Source organism: Papilio machaon, chromosome 24 (assembly GCF_912999745.1).
Source record: "Papilio machaon chromosome 24, ilPapMach1.1, whole genome shotgun sequence".
NCBI lineage: Eukaryota > Metazoa > Arthropoda > Insecta > Lepidoptera > Papilionidae > Papilio > Papilio machaon.
In genome coordinates this window covers 1,247,768-1,270,422 of record NC_060009.1, presented here as the reverse complement: position 1 = coordinate 1,270,422, position 22,655 = coordinate 1,247,768, and the positions used below count along the sequence as shown (strand labels likewise).

Here is a 22,655-nt window from a genome sequence, read left to right as displayed (position 1 = left end):
ATTAATCAATATTAAATTAACATTTATTAAATGTAAATAAATGTATAAAATCGAATAACTAAGGAAAAAAAAATTGTGGTAGTTATTCATAGTATTTTTTTAATTACTACATTTAGTCTTGGTACTTTAATATAGCTTGACCGGGAATATAAAATACCCTCGCCATATTGCGGTAAAATATAGAACTAATTACTCCGCGCACTGTAGAAAGTAATGTTTAAAAAATGCGTTTAAAGCGCCATAATTTCAGGATTTTTATAATCTTGACTAGGTCATAAATTAAAGCGTAATCTGTGTAGCTTTAAAAATAAAAAGCCACGTGAATTAATAGCATATTTGAACAATCATTCGACCTACAGCAATATTACAAAGCAACAAATTCAATATAAATTGATAGCCTTTCTGATACTGTATAGATTCGCAATTATTATTTTTGACATTGACTTTGTCGATTATCTCAAGATAAATAAAATAAAAAACGGAATAGCTAAAAAAAATCTGACGTCAAACTTGATATATCAATCTCTCTATAAGTTCTGTTAATTTCATTGATTTTGGCAATATTATTTTTTTATATCAAAAGGCGGCAAACGAGCAAAAGGGCAATCTGGATTCGCCAAAATAACGAGGCGACCGTTGCCCATAGAGATCCGCAAATGCAGATGCGTTACCTACCTTTAATCAACGGATAAGAGGACGCACAGAAAGAGGATATTTCTCCTTCCTATGCGTCCAGTGTTCCGCCAAATCCACTTCTCCTTCCCATCCTTTCCTAATAGGAAAAGGGTGGGAAGGTAAAGAGGACTAAAATTAGGCCTCCGGTACCACACTCATCAGACGAAACGCGGAATCGCTTCCACTTCATGCCTGTCTTCTGTGTGGCTGTGGTATGGCAGTTTTCGTACTAAATTTATATCTTTCTCAGTACGGTACATATTCTCAACAATCAGACGAAATGCAGTTGATACAGTAAACGAAATTTTTGTATATTTTTTTATTCACGTCACTACTGAGCTCGTTAGGGCCTTTTAAAAATTTTAGTCAATGTATTTTATTATAGACTAGCTTTTACCTGCGACTCCGTCCGCGCAGAATAAAAAAATAGAAAACTGGGTAAAAATTATCCTATGGCCGTTTCCTGGTTCTAAGCTACTTGCCCACCAATTTTCAGTCAAATCAGTTCGACCGATCTTGAGTTATAAATAGTGTAACTAACACGACTTTCTTTTATATATATAGATTATTAATTAACCAAATAATGTTTCGATAATAATTCAGTTAATTGCCAACTACGTTCACGCTGTTCTGTGTGATTATACCCTGACCAGGAATATAAAAAACCTTAATAATTGCCCATAAGGATGGAACTAAATTATGTACGTATATAAGCACGCGTAAATGATTTCAGGCCTGGATCTTTATATACTTGGTTAGTCTATACATATAAAATAAAAAAATAAAAATAAAAAATAAAAAAGCCTTTTATTCCATGCATTACAAAAAAAACTAATAAAATTACAAAAAAACAAATATTATTATATGTATATTTAACAGCTATTTTTAAGCTTTTTCAATTTAATTTATAATATTTATATGCATGGACCCCTCTCAGGTGAAGGCCTCCTCCAAAGATTCCCATTTGTGTCTGTCTCTGGCGGTATTTATCCAGTGCGATCCAGCGACTTTTTTAATGTCGTCCTCCCAGCGCGTGTATGGTCTACCGACGCGCCGCTTACCTTGAGGACCCTCCCATGTAGTTACTTTATATGTCCATCTCTTATCTTTAAGTCGTGCTACGTGGCCTGCCCACTTGAATTTTAGTCTTTGAGCATATTTGAGCGCATCCACTGTTTTGGTTATGCTTCTTATCTTTGTATGACGTATTCTGTGCGTTTTTCTTACATTAATCATGCTGCGCTCCATTCCCCTCTGGCATGTTGTTATTTTATTCTTGATGTTATTCGTGAATTTCCACGTCTGGCAAGCATATGTAAGACATGGCAAAATGCAACTATCCATAATTTTCTTTTTCACTTCTATTGGCATGTTACTCTTCATTACTTCTCTGTAGCTCCAAAACTTATTCCACGTGATTCTTGTTCTCCGCTCCACCTCTAGTTCGTTACTATTGCTATTGAATGTTATCTGCTTTCCTAAGTAGACATATTGCTCCACGTATTGTAGTGGTTCTTGTTCCAGTGAGATGGTTCTTTTATAACTATTAGTCATTATGTTTGTTTTTCTCAAGTTTATTTCTAATCCGACTTGTCTGCTACTTTCATTTAATAACTGTATCATGAGCTCTAAGTTGCCACCGGTTTCAGATAGTAGTACCAGGTCATCTGCAAACCTTAAATGACTCAGGTATTCTCCTTTGATATACAATCCGTACTTTTTCCAGTCTAGTTTGTTTATAATTAATTCCAATACTGCAATAAATAGTTTTGGAGATAATGGGTCCCCTTGTCTCGCTCCTCTATTGATGTTGATCTCGGGACCAGTTGAATCCAGTTTGACTTTACTGACGCTATTTTTGTATATATTTCTTATAATTTGTATATACTTATCTTCTACTCCGTGTTTACTTAATGCTTCCCATATACTTGTGTGTGAAATTGTGTCAAAAGCTTTCTGGTAATCTATGAAGGCTATGTAGAGTGGTCTTCGGTTCTCTTGGTATTTTTCAATAATAAGTTCCAGAGTGTGTATGTGGTCTATGGTTGAATACCCCTTCCTAAAGCCAGCTTGCTCTATGGGCTGTCTCTTTTCTAAAGTTTCAGATATTCTTCGATTAATTATGGAAGAGAAGAGTTTATAAATAGTTGGTAGCAGGCTTATTGGCCTGTAGTTGCCGATGTCATTAGGGTTTCCTTTTTTATAGAGCAGGATTATAATAGATTCTGACCATTGTGTGGGTACGTTCGCAGTTTTGAGTATTAAATTAAATAATGAGGCCAGTGGAGATGCTAGTATTTCACACCCATGTTTGATTGCTTCATTTGTAATGAAGTCTGGGCCTGGGCTCTTTTCTAGTTTTAACTTTTTAGCTGCTTGTATAATTTCCAGTTCATCGATATAGTTTATAGTATTTTCTAGGTTTTCGTGGCTATTGTATTCTTCCTGTATTTTGTTATTTGTTTGTTGTGTTTTCACACTGTAAAGGTTTTTATAGAATTCTGTAGCAATATTTATTATTTCTTTACGGTTGCGTATTGTTTGTCCCGATTTGTTTAATCCCTCTATCCAAGTTTTACATGTTCGGAGTTCTTTTATCGCTTTTTTGAAACTTTTTCCTTGTGTAAGATAAATTTGTATTTTTTGGTTCCTATAGCTTTTATAATCATATTTTATGTACTTACTTGTTAGTTTATATAATGCGCTAAGTTCATTTTTTTTGTGATCGGGATTTAACTAAAGTTTTTTGTAACATTTGTCTTCTATTTAGTAATGTGATTGTCTTTTCCGAGAGAATTTTGTGTCTTTTACTGATATTTTTAACATGTCGTGCTTGTTGAAGACTGTCGTTAATAGCATGCAGTAGTTTGTTATAAAAATCCTGTACTGTCGTCTCTAGGTTATAATCAACTAAGTTTGATATTTGATGTCTTAAATTTTTTTTTGTATGTGTCAATTTCTTCTGTCGTTCTTAGAGTACTATTTTTGTTGCTGGTGAATTTTGTTCTGCTTTTCTTTCTTACTTCTAAAGTTATTGTAGCTCTTACCATTCTGTGGTCTGTAGAGAAGTTAAGGTTCAGTGTTTCTATATTTAGGAATAGCTTAGGTTGGTTTGTCAGTATGTAATCGATTTCATTTTTGTATACACCGCTGGGTGAACGCCAAGTCCACCTGCGACTTGCTCTTTTTTTGAAATAGGTATTGATCACTGAAAGTTTGTTTTCTAAAGCAAAATCTATTAATCTTTGACCTCTGTCATTTCTAGTTCCATATCCATATATTCCTGTGATTATATGTTCATCTTTTAGTGGTTGACCTATTTTTGCGTTAAAATCTCCCATTATTATGAGGTTTTTGGTAGATACCTGAATTGCTGTGTCTAAAATTCTGTAGAATTCTGTTATCTCTTCTTCACTTGAAAGAGTTGTGGGGGCATAGGCTTGTATGATGCTTATAATATATCCTTGTATGTTGAGGTTAAGCAGAGCTACTCTTTCCGTGAAGCCTATAAATTGTTCAATATAAGGTTGTAAGGATTTCTTTATTAGAAAACCTACACCATAAAGACCTGGCGTGTGGCCAACATAACATAATATCGTGTTGTCATATTCTTCTATTTTGCTGCCCATTCTTCTGACTTCTGACAGGCCGATGACGTCATAATTTATTTCTTTCAGTGCTTCTTCGAGTTCTAACAGTCTTTCGTATGAAGAGAGTGTTTTCACGTTATATGTTGCTATGTGTAGCTTGTTAGCTGATAGGTTTCTGGATCTCAGGTTGATTTCTGATTGTTTCTTTGGAGGGTAGTGGTCTATCTCTTCCACGGTGACCAACCGGCTTGGAAGATAGTTTTCTGTGTTATGTTTTTTATTTGTTTTATTTTTGTTTGTGAGAGGGGGTGCCGATTGCTATTGGTTAGAGTTATTTTTCGGCAGAACTTGGTTTGTTTGATTTTTATTCGCCAAATAATTGAGGATCCCCGGCTTGACTATGTTTTCAGAGCCACTAGTTGGGTTTTGTGGGGTGTTCGATGCAGCTTTGTTCTTCTTTTTTGGTTGGGTTCTAAGTGATGATTCATTACGATTATAAATTTCTGGAGATGTTGGGAGTGACCGTTTATTGTTACCTGGAGTATTATTTATTTCCTGTTTTCCTATTATGACTAGTTTATCATATTTTAGTATAGCTTTGTTACCCTTCGCTCTTTCAATTTTTACTTGTTCCTGTAACAGTCTTCTTTTTTCTAGAATGTGTTGTGGGTAGTCCTCCTTTATGTAGTAGTTTGTGTCCTTCAATAGTTTCTTTTGTTTGAAAATTTCAATTTTCTTACCAACAGTGGTCAGTGTCACCACAATGGGCCTTGGTTTTTCTGTATTTTTTCCTATTTTCCTGATTTCTTGAATTTCTTTACGATCTAGTTTAATGCCGAGGTATCTTGATATAAGATTAATAATTTCCGTTTCTAAATCCAAGTAAGAGTTAAATGAGTTTTGTTTTTCAATGCCAAAAAATACAATGTTACGATTCCTTGCCTGTTTCTCCAATATATTTATTCTTTTTTCTTGTTTTTCTAATTGATCTTCTAGGTTTTTATACTTTTGTTCGATGTGGTTTAGTTTTTCATCTAAGATCAAATTCATGTTTTCCGTAACTGTTTTTGTAACTTCTATACCATTTTCCTTTATTGCGATTTTTTGGTTTTCGAGATCTTTTTGAATTAAGCGTAGTGTAGTCAATATTTCTTCCATTTTTTTTTTGTTTATATTTCTTTAGTATATAATAAGCAGATGGTGAATCCGCCTTTTTATTGATAAGCATACATTAGTTTTCATACAGGTGGTGCCCTCTTGTGAACGTAACCCAGAATACGAAGAAGATTGTCGATATTTATTGAGCGTTTGGTTGAATTATATTTCTCGTTTGTTGCTAGATGCCGCTGGTGACGTCTTCACGGCGCCCTCTTGCGACTTTGTCACTATTTACATTACTCAGCCAAGCACCGGTCGTTACTCGATGACACCGTCGCTACTAGATGGCGCTATTATCAATTGCGAGGCGATGACTTTGCAATTTTAGTTTTCGTTTTTAGTTTATAATTTTTAAAGTAGGTTTTAGAATCACTGCTCACTGTTTATATACGAAAAAACAAGATTCTTGGTGGTTGTTTATGTGCTACTGGTTACTGTTGTATCACGGTACGTTCACAATACGTTCACTTTTTTCAAATACACAACTGATTTCACAGGTCTATAGTTTGATCACTTTTGTATATTTTCACGGTTCTTCTTTCTGTTTAATTATGTTACTAGTTCGATTAAAACGTGAGATGTAAATTTTTTCACTTTTTCACAGTTTTTATACGCTTTATTTATTTTTAATCACTTTATAAATACACAGTCGATGTTAACCGTGGCACTGCAGCGCCCTCTATCTATCAGTCAGTCTATACATAATTAATGTTAATTTTATATAATGCATTACAAATAATATGTAAACACTTAGTACAAGTGTTGCCCTTGACAATAAGTTGTTAAACGTAACTACTTACACTTTAACAATCTCGACTAGTCCCCGATCTGATACAGTTAATGGATGGAATTTACCATTTTCAAGTATAATTACCACTTCAAAGGGATTTTGTATAGTTATAAATCAACTTAATTCTCAACCTCTTGTAAATTTTATCATATTGTGAAATGTCTCACTTAATATCCACTAATATTTTATAATACATAGCAATTTCAATAAAATACAAAACGTCATTCCTTAACATTTGATATTGAAAAATTTGCACGTATTTTTGCTTAGTAACTACGTAAGTAGCATAATCGATATCTTATCATTCTAATTAAAAAACTACCTTAATATGTGATTAATAAATCAATGACAAAAGATAATTAAAAACAGTTAAAATCAATGTTTGAATAAAAAAAACATGTTGCAAGTTTTCTAATGCGTAACGTTGCTATTAAAAGAGCAAAGGCGCTATTCTAAAACGCCTGTTTAATGTCGGCCGATTATGTTCCTTAATAAATTTTAATGAAAGACCACTAAAACGTAATTTCTATTACATGGCAGCTGAGGTGACATTTTGGCTACGTTTTTTTATTGTGACGAATAGAAATGTCCTACTAATAAATTAGTTATGTATCAATTGAGGCATATAATTATCATTTAGACAAAAGAATTATTTTGAATAGATTTGTGGCATAATTTTATTCAATATTTCATCACATAAATGAATAGAAATTCATAAGATGTGCAATAGCCTATTGATCTAATAGAAAATGTACTTAATCCACGCTAAAAGAGTGCCTATAGTGACCACTTAACGTATCTGAGTACATGAAGTTAAATAGAATTCAGAACAAAGGAACTTATCATTGTCTTCCAACTTCCTTAAAACAAATGATTCATTAAATTTAATCAACTACTCGCGCTATTAGTCAATTAATAAAGATCTTTGACACTAACAGGACTATAAACAAACTGCATAGTTCACGTATCGCATACAAATCGGAACTAAAACAAAGTCAACTTCCTCGTACGCGTACACAATGTCACTTATCATGGGTTTCTAATACAAAGAACCTTAAAAAATATTGTTATCTCTATTTTGGCAAAGATAATGACAGAGATGACGATATGTTTTATGCAAGGATTTCAGAAACCAACGGTAGGTCAATTATTGAAATGTTTTCATGTCCGAAAGGAAAACAAAAGATGAACACATCCGAAGATATTTCTAGAGAATGCTAGCTGTCGCCCGCGACTCCGTTCTCGCGCAGTTAAAAACAACTTAATATGGGTATGAAAAATAGATGTTGGCCGATTCTCAGACCTACTGAATATGCTCACAAAATTTCATGAGAATCGGTCAAGCCGTTCCGGAGGAGTACGGGAACGAACATTGTGACACGAGAATTTTATATATAAGACTAGCTGTGGCCCGCGACTCCGTCCGCGCGCAGTTAAAAAAAATGGGGGGGGGTATGAAAAATAGATGTTGGCCGATTCTCAGACCTACTGAATATGCTCACAAAATTTCATGAGAATCGGTCAAGCCGTTTCGGAGGAGTATGGCAACGAAAACTGTGACACGAGAATTTTATATATTAGATACTAGCGACCCGCCCCGGCTTCGCACGGGTGCAATGCAAAATATACCTACTACAGAATAAATGCACAATTTATTTAAGGTACTTAAATGGATAAGGATTAATGCTGTATTGTTTAAAATCACTTCGTAAAAGAATAAAAATGGTTATGCTGGGTTATCCCTAAGAGATAGACATATACCATCGCGGACTTTTTTGTTGAACTTTTTAAGGTGAACAATACTGTAGTACATTATTTTGGTCTATCTCGTAGGGTTCAGTCAGCGTTTGCAATATAAGCGCAAAAAAACGTGCTTATTTACGACATCACATTAGAAAACTTTAAATTTATCAGTGTTTCTCTACTATATTATGCATTTATTATACATACAAACCTTCCTTAAGAATCACTCTATCTATTAAAAAAAACCGCGTCAAAATCCGTTGCGTAGTTTTAAAGATCTAAGCATACATACGGACATACAGCGAAAGCGACTTTGTTTTATACTATGTATTGATATACGAGTATATGTTGTTTCAAAACTACGATCGTAGATGAAAAGAGCATATTTAAACTAGTGCTATTCCGTAATAAGAGTATATCTTTTCATCTAGAACTAACAAAATAAAGATCAGATAGCTTTTTTCAATATTATTATTTATATTTTATACAACTAAAATGATATTTGATGCCAAGTGTCCACTACCTTCAGATATCTTTAAAAACATAATATACCATAGATTCTTCTCTTTAAAGGAAAAGATAAATCAAAAAAGGTTATTCCTTTTCCAATTTATCCTCTCCCCAGTTGATTTCACCTCCCTTTCCTTATTACAAACTAGCTTTTACCCGCGACTCCGTCCGCGCGGAATAAAAAATAGAAAACGGGGTAAAAATTATCCTATGTCCGTTTCCGGGTTCTAAGCTACCTGCCTACCAATTTTCAGTCAAATCGATTCAGCCGTTCTTGAGTTATAAATGGTGTAACTAACACAACTTTCTTTTATATATATAGAGAATAGAAGATGGGTAAAAAGGGAAGTATTAAAATTCATTTTTAATCCCTTTTATAAATATAGTCCACAATTATTTGATATTATTTGAAGTTCTAGAGGTTATTAAAATTAAATATATTGATAACAATGTTTGGCAAACATTTTATTATTTAATAAAAAAAGAAAACATTTTTTATCTGTGTAGACCTGAGGTTATCTGGAATATAAATATTATTCAAGATCGTTTTTTTAATAAAAATACATTTTAACTTGATTAACAGTTTATTTTTTCGGGTATTTGTGCGTTCCTTTATCATCTCTCAACTCTCTGTCCTTATCCGACTTTATGTAGAATCAATTCAGCAGTTTTATATCCTCCAGTTTACTCTATTATTTATCTATAATCACCCGCTGGTTGTTTTGAATTTGTTTTATTGAGTCCATGGAATCAAAAAAACATACTACTAATGCCTATAAATCGGCCGAATACGCCAATGGGCTCAAAAGGAAACACTTCCTCGTTTAATCATGCCTCCTTTCACGTAATCCAATTAAATTCTGTTAGTACTTAGCACGAGGAAACAATATCGTACAGTTTACACGTGTGTTACTTAGGATGCAGTGTATAGTGTGACCTAGCCTAACAGGGAAAATTATATTTCCGTATAACTTAAGGAAAGTCGACTAATGCGGAACAAAAAATAAAATATGTCACTAGTTATTCTTACTACTTACTATTATAAATGCGAATGTTTAGATGAATGGATGTTTGTTTGAAAGTATCTCAACAACGGCTCAATCAGATCGGATCTTAAAGAAATTTGGCATAGATGTAGAACACAGTTTGGAAGAACACATATTAAGTTTTTTAATACCTCGCTGATGGAGTCGCGGGCGACAACTAGTTCAATAATAAATTAACAATTTAATACAGTGAAAAAGGTTTTAATTGTTTGTCGATATGTATTAAAACATGTTGTGTTAACATGTTTTTAAACGTTTAAAGTTTGAGAGAAAACGTAAAATTGGATTTCCACGAAACATTGACACCAAAAAAATTAGTAAGTCTCCTCTGTGTTCTTCCAGATTATGTTCTACATATACGTAATAAGAAATGTCCATCCGTCCATCCATTTAAAATTTTACATTTATAATATTAATAAGATTACGTTTGTAAATTTAATCTTTAGATATATTTTATGAAGGTTATACGATAAAAGGTCTGATAGTAACCTCATAACAACATCATTTAAGCAAAATAATGAAAAATATCTCCATTTATCGCAAATATAATGAGATAAATATAATTTGTTGTGTTGATACTAATATAACTAGTTGTCGCCCGCGACTCCGTCCGCGCGGAATTTAAAAAAAAAACTCGATTTAGTATTTAGTAGCCTATGTGTTCTTCCAGACTATGTTCTACATCTCTGTCAAATTTCACCAAGATCCGTTTAGCCGTTCTGGAGATATCTTCAAACAAACATCCATCTATCGATCCATCTAAACATTCGCATTTATAATAGTAATAGTATGAATAGTGTCTATGTAATATTGAAAAAAAAAAAGTCCTACTTCGTACAGGTCATGTATATTTAGCGTTGATAAAGAATTAGTTTTTTAATTCTGTCTATGTGTATTTCTCTCTGAAGTCCGCGTTAGTCCCTGATAATAATCTCCGAAACGGCAGGATCGATTTTGACGGGACTTTGACGGGAAGCTAGCTGATGAAGCATATTATATGATACTTTTTTTTCTTATTTCAGAATAAGAAAAAAAAGTATCATACTAACAAGTAGTTCAGACTAACAAAGTCGCGAGAGACCGCTAGTAACAAATAATAATCTTGAAAATGTTACGTCAAAGAAACATTACTTCCAGCTTGTTACACTAGAATTTGCAAGGTGAATCTTACATTTGCATTTCATTCAGTCTGCCTATGTTTTTCTTTAACGTAATCCTTGGACAATAGACTTAAATCTCGAAAAACTAGAAACTAACTACTTCTCTTAAAGTTTAAAATGCTTAATTATTAATTAATGTTGATTTCCTTAATTAAACTTACACTAAAAGACCAGCAACTTTGGCATTTTTAATGATTTTTTTTAGTTTTGAAAAAAAAGTATTTCCAGCCAGGCTACCGACTGCAGCTATATAAAGCGTAGCCTAAGGGCGAGAGGCCTCCCAATACCAGCTTCTTCCATTAGAATCCCCAACGTCCAATCTCTTACTGATCGTTCAACACTCTGGCCTTGCGGAGAGACGTTTGTTGTTATTTTTACCGTATCTACCACAGGTAGCACTTCGAAACAAACCAATCGGTTTTCGCTCAACTTCCTACCTCGCACTGGCGCTTTGTGGAATAGTCTGTTCCCGGCTGTATTTCCAAACTACTTAGGGACCTTCAAGAAGCAAGCATACCCGTCTCTTAAAGGCCGGTTCCTTTAGAGTTGTGGATGTCAATAGACGGTGTTGACCTCTTTTTATTAAGGGTCCAAAGGCTCGTTTATCCCATTATCTTTAAAAAAATAGAATTCAGTTGGAATGTTATGTTTTTTCCTTCATCCATGAAAAGCTTTTTATTTTATTTTTCAAAATTTCTTTAGATTTCCCTGAATTTCAAACGTACCATTTACAAAGTATAACATCTGTAATTAATTTTAATTAAGTAGTGTTTACACTATCATAATTTAATTACATTTAATTACTGGCTGTTAAGAAAAAAAAAGCGAGGAATATTATGCGGACCGACAAAGGAGTTTCCTTTATATTGATGAAATCTGATGAGTTTAGTGTTTTTCCACGCGCATTCGCAATTACAATAGATTACGAATCGTAAAACTTCCTCATTGATAAATTAACTGATTATTAAATGCTGTGATAATTTATAAAATTATACAACTGGTAACATTATGACGCACTAGAATTTTACTTTCATTTTGTTTGTATTCCAACTTTTTCTCACTAAATTCTCACTAATTGTCGCCAAGAGCTATTAACCTATAAACTATGTTGCAGTGGCAAATTGCTTTATGTTTCCCGGAGGTCTATTTTAAAAAAGGTTCTTAGGAAGGAGAAATATCCTCTTTCTGTGCGAACCCTTGTCCGTCGATTAAGGGTAGGCAACGCCATCTACAAGGTCTTATTACGGTCATTGGAGATCCCGGAACCCTCTTATTGCAGTTGAGTCTGGCCACCGTGGGGGTTTTAGTAGTAGTGGTAGTTTCAAATCTCACATAACCATGTCTTCCCCCTGAAGCAAGGATATCTTTGGAAGTTTTCCTCCTACACCAAAAAAGGCATCGCATCTACAAACGCAGATATCTATATTTTCGCGAATACTAAAAACCGCTTGCTCGTTTGCCTTTTACTACAAAAGTTTTTTTTTTTGGGCGGCGCTATGCCGCTACTACAAAAGTTGTCCACCTAAGCATTGTCAACATTAAATGTCATTTCACTAAAATGGATAGTCATAAACGTACTCGACAGTGCGTGTCCAAGATAAAAGTAAATCCACTTGATTAGATAAACATTATGCCACACGGAATGTTGGAATTTTAGTATTAATTAGTTAATAAATAATTATAAATAAATGACATATGCGAATGTCGACATTGTTCGAAGGAAAGTTATTTTGTAAGGCGTTCAGTGTTTAAAAGACTTTTATATTCTTATTCTTTAATTGGCAGAATCATTATATTCATAATTTACATAATTATATTTTGAATGAGTTCTGTAACATTGAATTCTTTAAAATTAGTCAAGCCTTTTAGACTACAGCGGTTATAATGAAACGGTCACACAATTTCCCTTGTGTCGGACGGAAAATACAGATTCTGTAATTTTTTTTATTAAATAATGTTTAGACTTAATTAAACTAACCAAATACATATTTAGGTTAATTAACATTTAAAACAGGTTTTAACAATAATTTTTAAGCAAGAGAGAGAGTTTGCTCTCTCTCTTTCTGTCTCTGTTTCTCTTTCTCTACCTCTTTTGTATCCCATATGGTAGTGGTGTCAGCGAGTCTCGGGCGACAGCTAGTAATATTATAAATGCGAATGTTAAGGTGGATGGATGGATGTTTGTTAGAAGGTATCTCCGGAACGGCTCAACAGATCTTGATGAAATTTGGCGCAGACGCAAAACATAGTTTGGAATAGGCTATGTTGTAGAGTTGAACATAGGTTACTTGTAAGTTAAAAAAAATAATTTAAAAAGCGAGGAATTAAAAATTACATATTTTTTTAATTCCGCGCGGACGGAATGCGATAGAGCTAGTATTAAAATTATATTTTTCTTTAATCTTAGCATATGATTTATTTTTTGGTAAGCAGTTTAGAAATCTCAAATCAATCTACCTGTTACAGATTCCGAAGTGTTGTGACCGTGCAGCGTGTTTAAACTTGAACTTGCACCCAGCATCACGGCCGCGTGACGTCGTCGTGACGTGTCCTGACGTATGGCAGATAGAGCGAGCTACGCGTACGACCCGGTCGGGACCGGAGCAGTCAGTCAGCAGCACAGGATGGAAGCGGGACAGTTGTGGCGGCAGTATGTCATCGCCGGCATCGGTATGTCAACTGTCAGTTATTTGCGAGTGATTTGAATTTAGAAAGAAGAAGAAAAAAATCATGCAATTTTATGTGATGCCAGTGATTTTTTTATTTTATTTGTTTAATTTACATTTTTACTGTAGGGAAATTACGCATTTTCACTTTAAAAAAAAGATTATTTAATTGAAGTCCTTAAAAACGTAAATTTTATTCATAAAATAAACAGATATTTCCGTGTGTGCTAGGTTTGTATTTTTATTCTAATTCGGCAGTAAGCTAAAAATTGGAGCCAGTTTTTAATTTAAAATTTTTACATTACCAAAAGTTAAGTTATCAACATGATATTTAAATTTAATACAATGCATTAAATTAAAATAAGTAAGTTGAAAACAAATACCACAGCTATCACAAAACACATTAAAAAAACACAATTTCCCGCGCATTTGACTTTGCAATCAATTGATATTGGAAATTATAAACACATAAGACGATAAAATATTATTCGCGTAAACTATGATTAGTTTAATAGTAAAATAAAGTGATTAATATTAAAACGCGATAGTTATGCATGCTACACAGTTCGATTTGTGTTCCTGTTACAAAAATACATTTTTAAACTGTCGGGCAAAGACACCGGCTTTTTCAGCCGGCGCACGTCCCGCCGTTTAAAAGAAACCGAAAATAGCGGAAAAAAATTAAAATATTTTCGCTTCTTGTTATCAGAAGCAAACTACACTTATATTTGATTTTTTCTTTTATTTTTTAAAGTTAACATAGATAATATTTTTTATTAAAATTATTGCTAAACGTAGATTATCTTAGAACCTTCTAGATTTTCTAGTTTTACATATCCAATCCATTTGAAATAGGAACTAAAACAATGATTCAATAACACGACAATTACAAAAGAAAATTGTCGATTATGTTAATTGGGAAACATGTAGTACGTAATGTCATTGTTACAATCAGTCTTAATCAGTTGTCCTTCTGCATAATGTAACAATATTGTGAATGATAACCAAGATATTAGAATTTTGGATAGCTATTGATTTATTTACTTCCTGTCCAATATTCATAACGTATTTCACTTTATTTTACAATATTTCTTTATTATTCTTATATTATTCCTTTTTTAGACTCTATATAAATGATAAAAATGTTTTTTTAAGCTTGTAGCAAAACATCTAATATATAAAATTTCCATGTCACAATGTTAGTTACCGTACTCCTCCGAAACGGCTTTACCGATTGTTATGAAATTTTATACGCGTATTCAGTAGGTCTGAGAATCGGCTACTATCTATTTTTCATGCCCCTATTAAGTATTTTTTAAATGCGCGCGGACGGAGTCGCGGGCGACAGCTAGTATATATATAAAGTTAGGTTAGGTTTTGATTACTTTAGATCAGGGATCCCCAAACTATTTTGGACAAGTGACCCCCTTTTCCAAAATGAACTGTTATCTCAGACCCCCCATAGCCAAATTATCTACTATTAAAATCAACTATTATTATTATTTTTTATTCTGACTTAGGTCAATAGAAGAAGACAGAGTGAGAAATAGGAATGTTTTAAGTTCAAAATCGACCCCTTTGGGAATCCCTGCTTTAGATCTTAGATTGAACTTCACCGAATTTTATAGATTGGACAATTTAACTAATAATAATTAATCTGTTTTTTTCTAATAATGTCCGCACCGGCACTAATCGCTTTAACAACATTATTACACAGAAGAATCTGCGTTCATCTTGAACTCTGTATTTACGTAATAGATAATTAATCTTAGAATTAGCATTAATCATATTGTATTCAATTCAAACGGCAAATAAGAAATGAATGGAATTTATGATCTGTGTGAAACTACTAAGTAAACAGAGAAACGTCAAAATTCATAAATGGCGGCCATTACGATACGTCACTTTTTTAGTTTGTGAATTGATAATCTTTGTTTATCTGACTTTATTAATTTCTCTTATGCGTTTATTTATCAACTGAAAACGTCATAAACATAATTATTATCTTTGTGTGCGTTTTGATTGCTCCACTGATCTTGATCATTGCCCTTATGTTGGTAAACATTGAGAAAGGAGACAATAGGTCTGGCTAGATCTTTATTTGTGGAAAATAATAACGTCATGTGAATTAAAAACAATAAAACAAGTCATATAAATGCATTTTGTTATGTATTAATAGATTAAAAATAAATCGAATTAAAAGAAAAGGCGCTAGGAAATCAAAAAGAATAACTTCCCAACGACAATTTGGGTGAGATTTTTTTTTTACACAGCTTTATAATAATTTCGTTTATGGTTTTATTTGATATCTATATTATCTTGAACATATTATGTCGTGTATTGATTAGTGTTTTTCTAATACGTCAGAAGATAACATATTATCAAACGAACTTAAGGTAAAAATACCTCCCGAACATTTGAATTTTAATTCTTGATTAGAAAATTTACGAGTCATTTTTTTAGATTAACTAATATAAACAAAAAGTAGAAATTATACTTTTCATTAAATAAATATAATTGTGTCTAATTGTTTTTACCGTTAATTAGTTTAAAAGGGCGATACAATTTTTTCAATATTCGTCTTCTCGTCGTCTCCTTGGCCTTTTCCCACTCACGTGAGGTGGTAATCAGCAATATTTTCAAATAACTTAAAGCACATTTTTACGAACTAGCTGTCGCCCGCGTCTCCATCCACGCGGAATTTTAAAAAAAACTTAATAAGTAACATATGTTTTCTTCCAGACTATGTTCTACATCGGTGCCAAATTTCATCAAGATCCGTTGAGCAATTACGGAGATACCTTCTAACAAACATTCTACTAAACCATCCATCTAAACTTTTGCATCTATATATATATAAAAGAAAGTCGTGTTAGTTACACTATTTATAACTCAAGAACGGCTGAATCGATTTGACTGAAAATTGGTGGGCAGGTAGCTTACAACCAGGAAACGGACATAGGATAATTTTTACCCCGTTTTCTATTTTTTATTCCGCGCGGACGGAGTCGCGGGAAAAAGCTAGTTTATAATATTAGTAAGATTTAATACTGACGATACGCATTAGATATCAAAAGCTATCAGGATGTTTGATTATAATTTTACAATTAATATTAAGGCATGATATATTTAATAATCTATACAATTTTTTTCTATAATAATTTTACGGATTATCGTCAACGTAAGTGGTTATCATTAATCCAATAAAGGATCAATAGATTGTAAATAATCGAGAGATTTATACATGATGTTATAAATATTTTAAGACGTGACCTTGTTATTTGAAATAAGTAAAATAACAACAAACCTTTTTTTCAACGTTTCACTATATATTCACTAGATCCGTTGAGCCGTTCCGGAGATACCTTCAAATAAACATCCATCTAAACTTTCGTATTTATAATATTAGTAAGATTTATCATAAATCAAACAGTTACCTATATTCTAATAAACAAGAAGTTCAAATATTATCATACGCATTGTTAAAGTTGTATTTACAATGCATTTAGGACGAAAATATTCCAACGATATTGTGTCCTATTTCACACTGGCCTATTCACTACGAAAGAAACGAATTTACACGTGCCGTGTGTCTTTAATCAGCATAAATCTATTCGTAAAACTAAAATGGACAAAGAAATTGATCGTCTTTATATATCATACCGTATAATTCCGCTACGGAAATACAATTTCATACAAATAATCATTAAATTATTCAATCTTTCGTGAGACGTTATCATTAACTTATATAAGAACGGCTAAACACTCACGTACATTCAACCTGATGAAGGGCTTCTGATGGGCTCGAAACTAGTCGGTGCCGACACCGGACGTATGTACGTGAGTGTTTTAGCCGTTCCTATATAAGTGAACTAATAATCATATTCTTTATTTTAAGCTAAAGCCAGTATCGTCAATAAATATTGCACATTATCGGCAGAAACTCATAAATTCAGTGATATTTGTAGTCACTTATATCTTTCTAAAAGGCCGGCAACGCAATCTTTAGGCGTCGATTATAACCTCGGCGTTCCCGCCGCTCGTTTGCACTATTTTCTTTAAAAGAAATATTTAGAGAAAAACACTTTTCCTCAATTATCAATATTACATTAGCTGTCTATAAACAATTTCGTTTTACTTTAGCTATAGATAAACGTACAAAAGTTCTCAGATATCTTGGCGGCTCTTAAATTCGCGTGAGTCGCTGAGCAGAACACAATGTTAGGTGTAGAGGGATGTAGTGGGATGTAGTGGGATGTAGCGGGGGGAAGGGCGTTGCACCGCGCACAATACTTTTGGCCGCCAAAATATTTAAAAAGAACTATACAAGATTGAAAAAGCTACACGGTTATTAAAACGTTTAATACATCTTACTAATCTTACTAAAATATAAATGCGAATATTTAAATGAATGGATGGATGTTTGTTACAGGATATCTCATGAACGGCTGCATGAATCTCGATGAAATTTGGCATAGTAATAGAACACAATCTAGAAGAGCATATAGACTACTAAGTTTTTTTTAATTTCTTGCAGGCCACAGATAATATATAATATATCTGTCTAATTATAACATAAGTATAATGTTTCTATAATTTTATTCGTATATGTTACTACAATATAACATTCTGTTATCAACATTATCATAAAGGTGTGCAAGATAGCCCCCTATCAATAATTGTCACCTTATTTAAATATTAACTGTGAATTAGTGTTTATCAGTGCGCATTATAATCTTTGACTTCATAAACTCCTATCAGACTTTAACATTAAACATGGGAGAAAGATAATTATTACTTAAATGTAACGTTCAATCGATTTTATTACGCAATTTGTTCATAATTAAATTAATATAAAATAAGTAACTGTCGCTCGCGACATCGTTCGTGCGGAATTTAAAATAAAAATATTTAGTAGTCTATGTGTTCTACCAGACTATGTTCTAAATCTGTGTCTTTCATCGAGATTCGTTCAGTCTTTCCGGAGACACCTAACAAACATCCATCCATCCAAACATACAGAACGTAACGCTACAATCACGCCGTTGTAAATACAAATTGTCATCAAATTAAATACATAAACGTTTGTACTATAAAGCTATATTTGGAACATCCTGTGTTATAACTGCTCATTGTTATGATTATAACAATAATTTTAGTTTTATTGTTAACTAACTGTGCCCGCGACTTCGTCCGCGAATTAAAAAAAAACTTAATAAGTAGCCTATGTGTTCTTCCAGCCTATGTTCTATGTCTGTGCCAAATTTTATCAAGATCCGTTGAGCCGTTCCGGAGATACCTTCAAACATACTGTCTGTGAGTTAAAAATTATATTAATTCATGTTTTACGCAACAGAAAAATGTATGTTAAGAAAATAACAAATGATTGATAATAAATTGGCGTTTCTGTTTGTTACATAATCTTTGCCAACAATTATTTTGTATGATAACAAACATGACATATATAAATATATATAATGTTAAAAATACTATGCAGAATTTGGCACACACGCCCTTCGGAGGTGTGTCGTCATATAATTAAGATTTAAATTATATATTATGTACAATTAAACACGTGAGTGCAATGGCTTTCCCTGGCATTCCATTATAAATAAACACAATTGACGCAATTCTGTATGGGTGTGTATGACTCCTATTTGGCTTATATTCACAATACAATAATAAACAAAAGAAATCACATGTGAAATGACATGTCTTCTCTCTATTAATAGAATTTGACGTTTGGAATTTACCGTTGGCATAGATCATGTAAATAATAGAACTTCCGTTAGGTATTTAATAGATTATCAATTATGTTTAAGACACGGAGTTATAACAACTTGCTTGACTTCAAGAAAGTCAAAAAATGGTCTTAATTTTTTAATTTTCAACTTGTAGTCCGTTTTTTATTTAACACAAATTGTTGGATATGTCAAGACAATTTTGTAACGTTTAATTCATAGTTGAGGAAATCTAAAATATAGAGGCATGGATACTTAATATAATGTTTTTTTAATGTATGCAGGAATAAAATCTGAATAAGACATGGATATGCCAAAAACGACAACATTGATTATAACATCAATAGGATTGATTGACGCAATTTTTAAGGGGAGTGTGCCATCTCCAAGTGTTTGGCTTCCCTTCAAAATGAAATAGTATTCATTAGACAGTCACGTGTTAAATACCAAAACTATTACATATTTATTCCACTATTACGCGGATTCAGGTGACCGCTTGCTCGTTTGCCACCTTATTATATATTAAAAAATAATTGAACAAAGATTATAAAAACGTAGACATGTAAATAAGTATTCTAGTAAAATATTATTTTCATACCATCTAATTATACGATAGGATTATGTTATCAAATCTGAAATGCATTTCGTATAAAAAGGTAAAAAAACATCGCTAAATCATAGAATAAACATCGCTAGGGTTTCTATAAACGAAAATTCTATTGAAATAATTTCTATTCCCGATCTTAAAGATAATAATGCGATGTCATTCTTTTAAAATATGACGAGATGTTTTTACACTGATATACAACACGCCTATTGTTATCGTACTACAATTATATATATTTAATTGGCAATAGCAAACGGAAACGTTAATCAAATACCTATTTACGTCGACCGTTTAAACGAGAAAATGCGAAAATAAATGTTCACTTCGAGTAAACCAATGACATTGAACTTGCAACGTATGTAGGAAACCGTAAATGCGGATCTCTGTTAAAAAATGTATATTCTAGAATTCCTTCTCTTGAATATTATAACGGTTTCAAAAAAGTTTTTTTTAGATACTTAGTGTGATAGAAACATATACAAGTTTAGTAAAACTTTATCACAGCTTAAATGTTTACAAAAACATATCGTTAGTATAGTTAAAGGTGGGTATAGACTAGAGCATTTACTTGTAACAAAACAACGAGCCGCTCTATATGTTGTTGTGTATCACACATTCACGAACCAGACGTGCTTTGGAAACTATGCTTTTACCTGTATCATGTCATTCGTTAAAACATTACATTACATAGAAATGCATGAGAAAATGCTCTAGTGTATATTCACCTTTAGGACGAAACAATATGTATTATATATTTGTAAATGCGTTTTTCCATTCCCTTGTTTACTGAAGTAACATACAAAAAAAATGTGAGCCGTCATGGGACGCCTGGCAGATGTGAAACATCGTGTGTGTACAAGTAATATGCATAAAAGATAATATTATTACAGGAATTAAATATAGCCTAATGAAAAAATTAAGTATTACGAATTTCTTACAAAAAATGGTAACTTTATTTAAGAAACATTTATTTACATTTGATATAAAGTAATGGGAAAATCTTGGAAAAATGCATTCCAATTATCAACAAATTGTTCCATGGAGGCTTGTCCTTGATATAAATATATGTATACCTCAGTATAGCGTGGCGACGCGTCGCCACACCGTACACTTTACTACACATAAAATATATATATGTATACCTTTAGCGTGGCGACCCGTCGCCACGGCAGGCGTCGCCACGCCAACAATTCGGTTTACAAGTGAGCCTATAGATGTTTCACATCAAAAACACATAGGTACTTTTTATAGGTAAAAAAATATGACAAAAGACACACGTTTTTGATTTTTATCTCCATCCATTTTGAGCTATAGTTTAAAAATAGATTTAGTTCAGCCATTCAATGATGTATTCCAGAGTCGTGTACGAGATATTGGCAAATCTCCCCCTCCTATTCATTATATAAACATACATAAATGTATAGAATATAAGCAGACAGACATCTTGTCGCCTGTTTGTGGATTCTATATCATACTAATATTATATACTAGCTTTTACCCGCGACTCCGTCCGCGCGGAATAAAAAATAGAAAACGGGGTAAAAATTATCCTATGTCCGTTTCCTGGTTCTAAGCTACCTGCCCACCAATTTTCAGTCAAATCGATTCAGCCGTTCTTGAGTTATAAATAATGTAACTAACACGACTTTCTTTTATATATATAGATGCGAATGTTTCGATGGATTTTTTATTCGAAGGCATCGTCAGAACGTCTCAACATTTCTCGATGAAATTTGACATTGTCTGGAAGAACAAATAGGCTACTAAATAAGTTTTTTTATGCGACAGCTAATTGAGAATGAAAGGGTTAACAATATGTTATCTGACACATGTTTCAGTAATGGAAACTCTCTGTAAGATGACACATTTGTCGATGTAGTCCCTTGAATATGAATCGGTAATAGACCAGCTATTTTCACGCTCGACTATTTTTAGACACCCCCACTTGCAGTCATCAGGACACTTCCGCAATGTCATAGCATTGTCACATAGTCTGTAATATGAATTGATTTGAGATCATATAGATTTTAACCTTTTTAAGATAGTTAACAATAAATTAACATTTTTAATTCACTCGTTTTCATATCAAAAAATAGTAAATTTAGAATTCAGTATATTTTAGTTATTACTTTTTGGAACGAAGTTCCTTATCGCGCGTTGTGAAAGGGGGCTAGACGGAAAAAATTCTTATGAAAAGTTGTCACGACACTTTTTGCTATAGTAAGTATGTTAACGACGAATGAGCGCTACTTCACCATGGCAACGACGTGACAATATATTACGAAAATTCATTGAAATAAAATGTACTTCTTGTGAAGACTTAAGTTTTTTATTCATAAAATAAACATTGGTTCCTTCACTAATTAATCGAAAGGAACTTTGTTCCATCCGGGTGTCCCTTGACACCTCTCAAGTTTTTTTTTTTTCACCAGAACGTCACAATGAAGTTAATTTATAGCAGCCTAACCCTCTAACCGTGCTATAAACATACACCATTAGTCTATGGTTTACGAGTGTGCACTGTCAATACCGAACGATGACGTATTGGAAAACAGACTACAAATACTAGTTTACTTCATATCTACAATACTTTTATTTATAACCTGACCAGGAATATAAAAAAAAAACTCGGGTTTACATTAAACTTAATATTAAATAGTATTTGGTAAGAAATGGTGTTTATTACACTTTATTGAATTATGGTACAAAAGTAAACAAAAGACGAAAACACTTGATAAAACATGCTTTTGAATTCCGAATTAACGTCATTCAATTGTTTTTACATTCCACACAACATGCGTGTGTTTTCACAACCGAAAAACCTGTATAGAAACATATATGTAGTTATTTTTGTCAGTTAGTAGTTTTTGTTTCAAAAAGACTGAGAGTGACCGAAATACTTTATAATTGCAAACATGAAGTGAAATTTCCTTTTTACTGTATATTTGACAATCCAAAGTCAATCCAAA

General features: G+C 32.7%; 1 protein-coding gene across 1 annotated transcript in view; it reads left to right on the top strand.

Annotated features, from left to right (window-relative positions):
- Positions 1-22,655, top strand: part of LOC106719331 (facilitated trehalose transporter Tret1) — a 32,868-nt gene that overhangs the window by 2,592 nt on the left and 7,621 nt on the right. The window contains exon 2 of the mRNA XM_045683968.1: positions 13,139-13,342. Coding sequence (XP_045539924.1) covers positions 13,231-13,342 — 112 coding nt within the window. The 5' untranslated portion in view covers positions 13,139-13,230. The remainder of the gene's footprint in view (positions 1-13,138; positions 13,343-22,655) is intronic.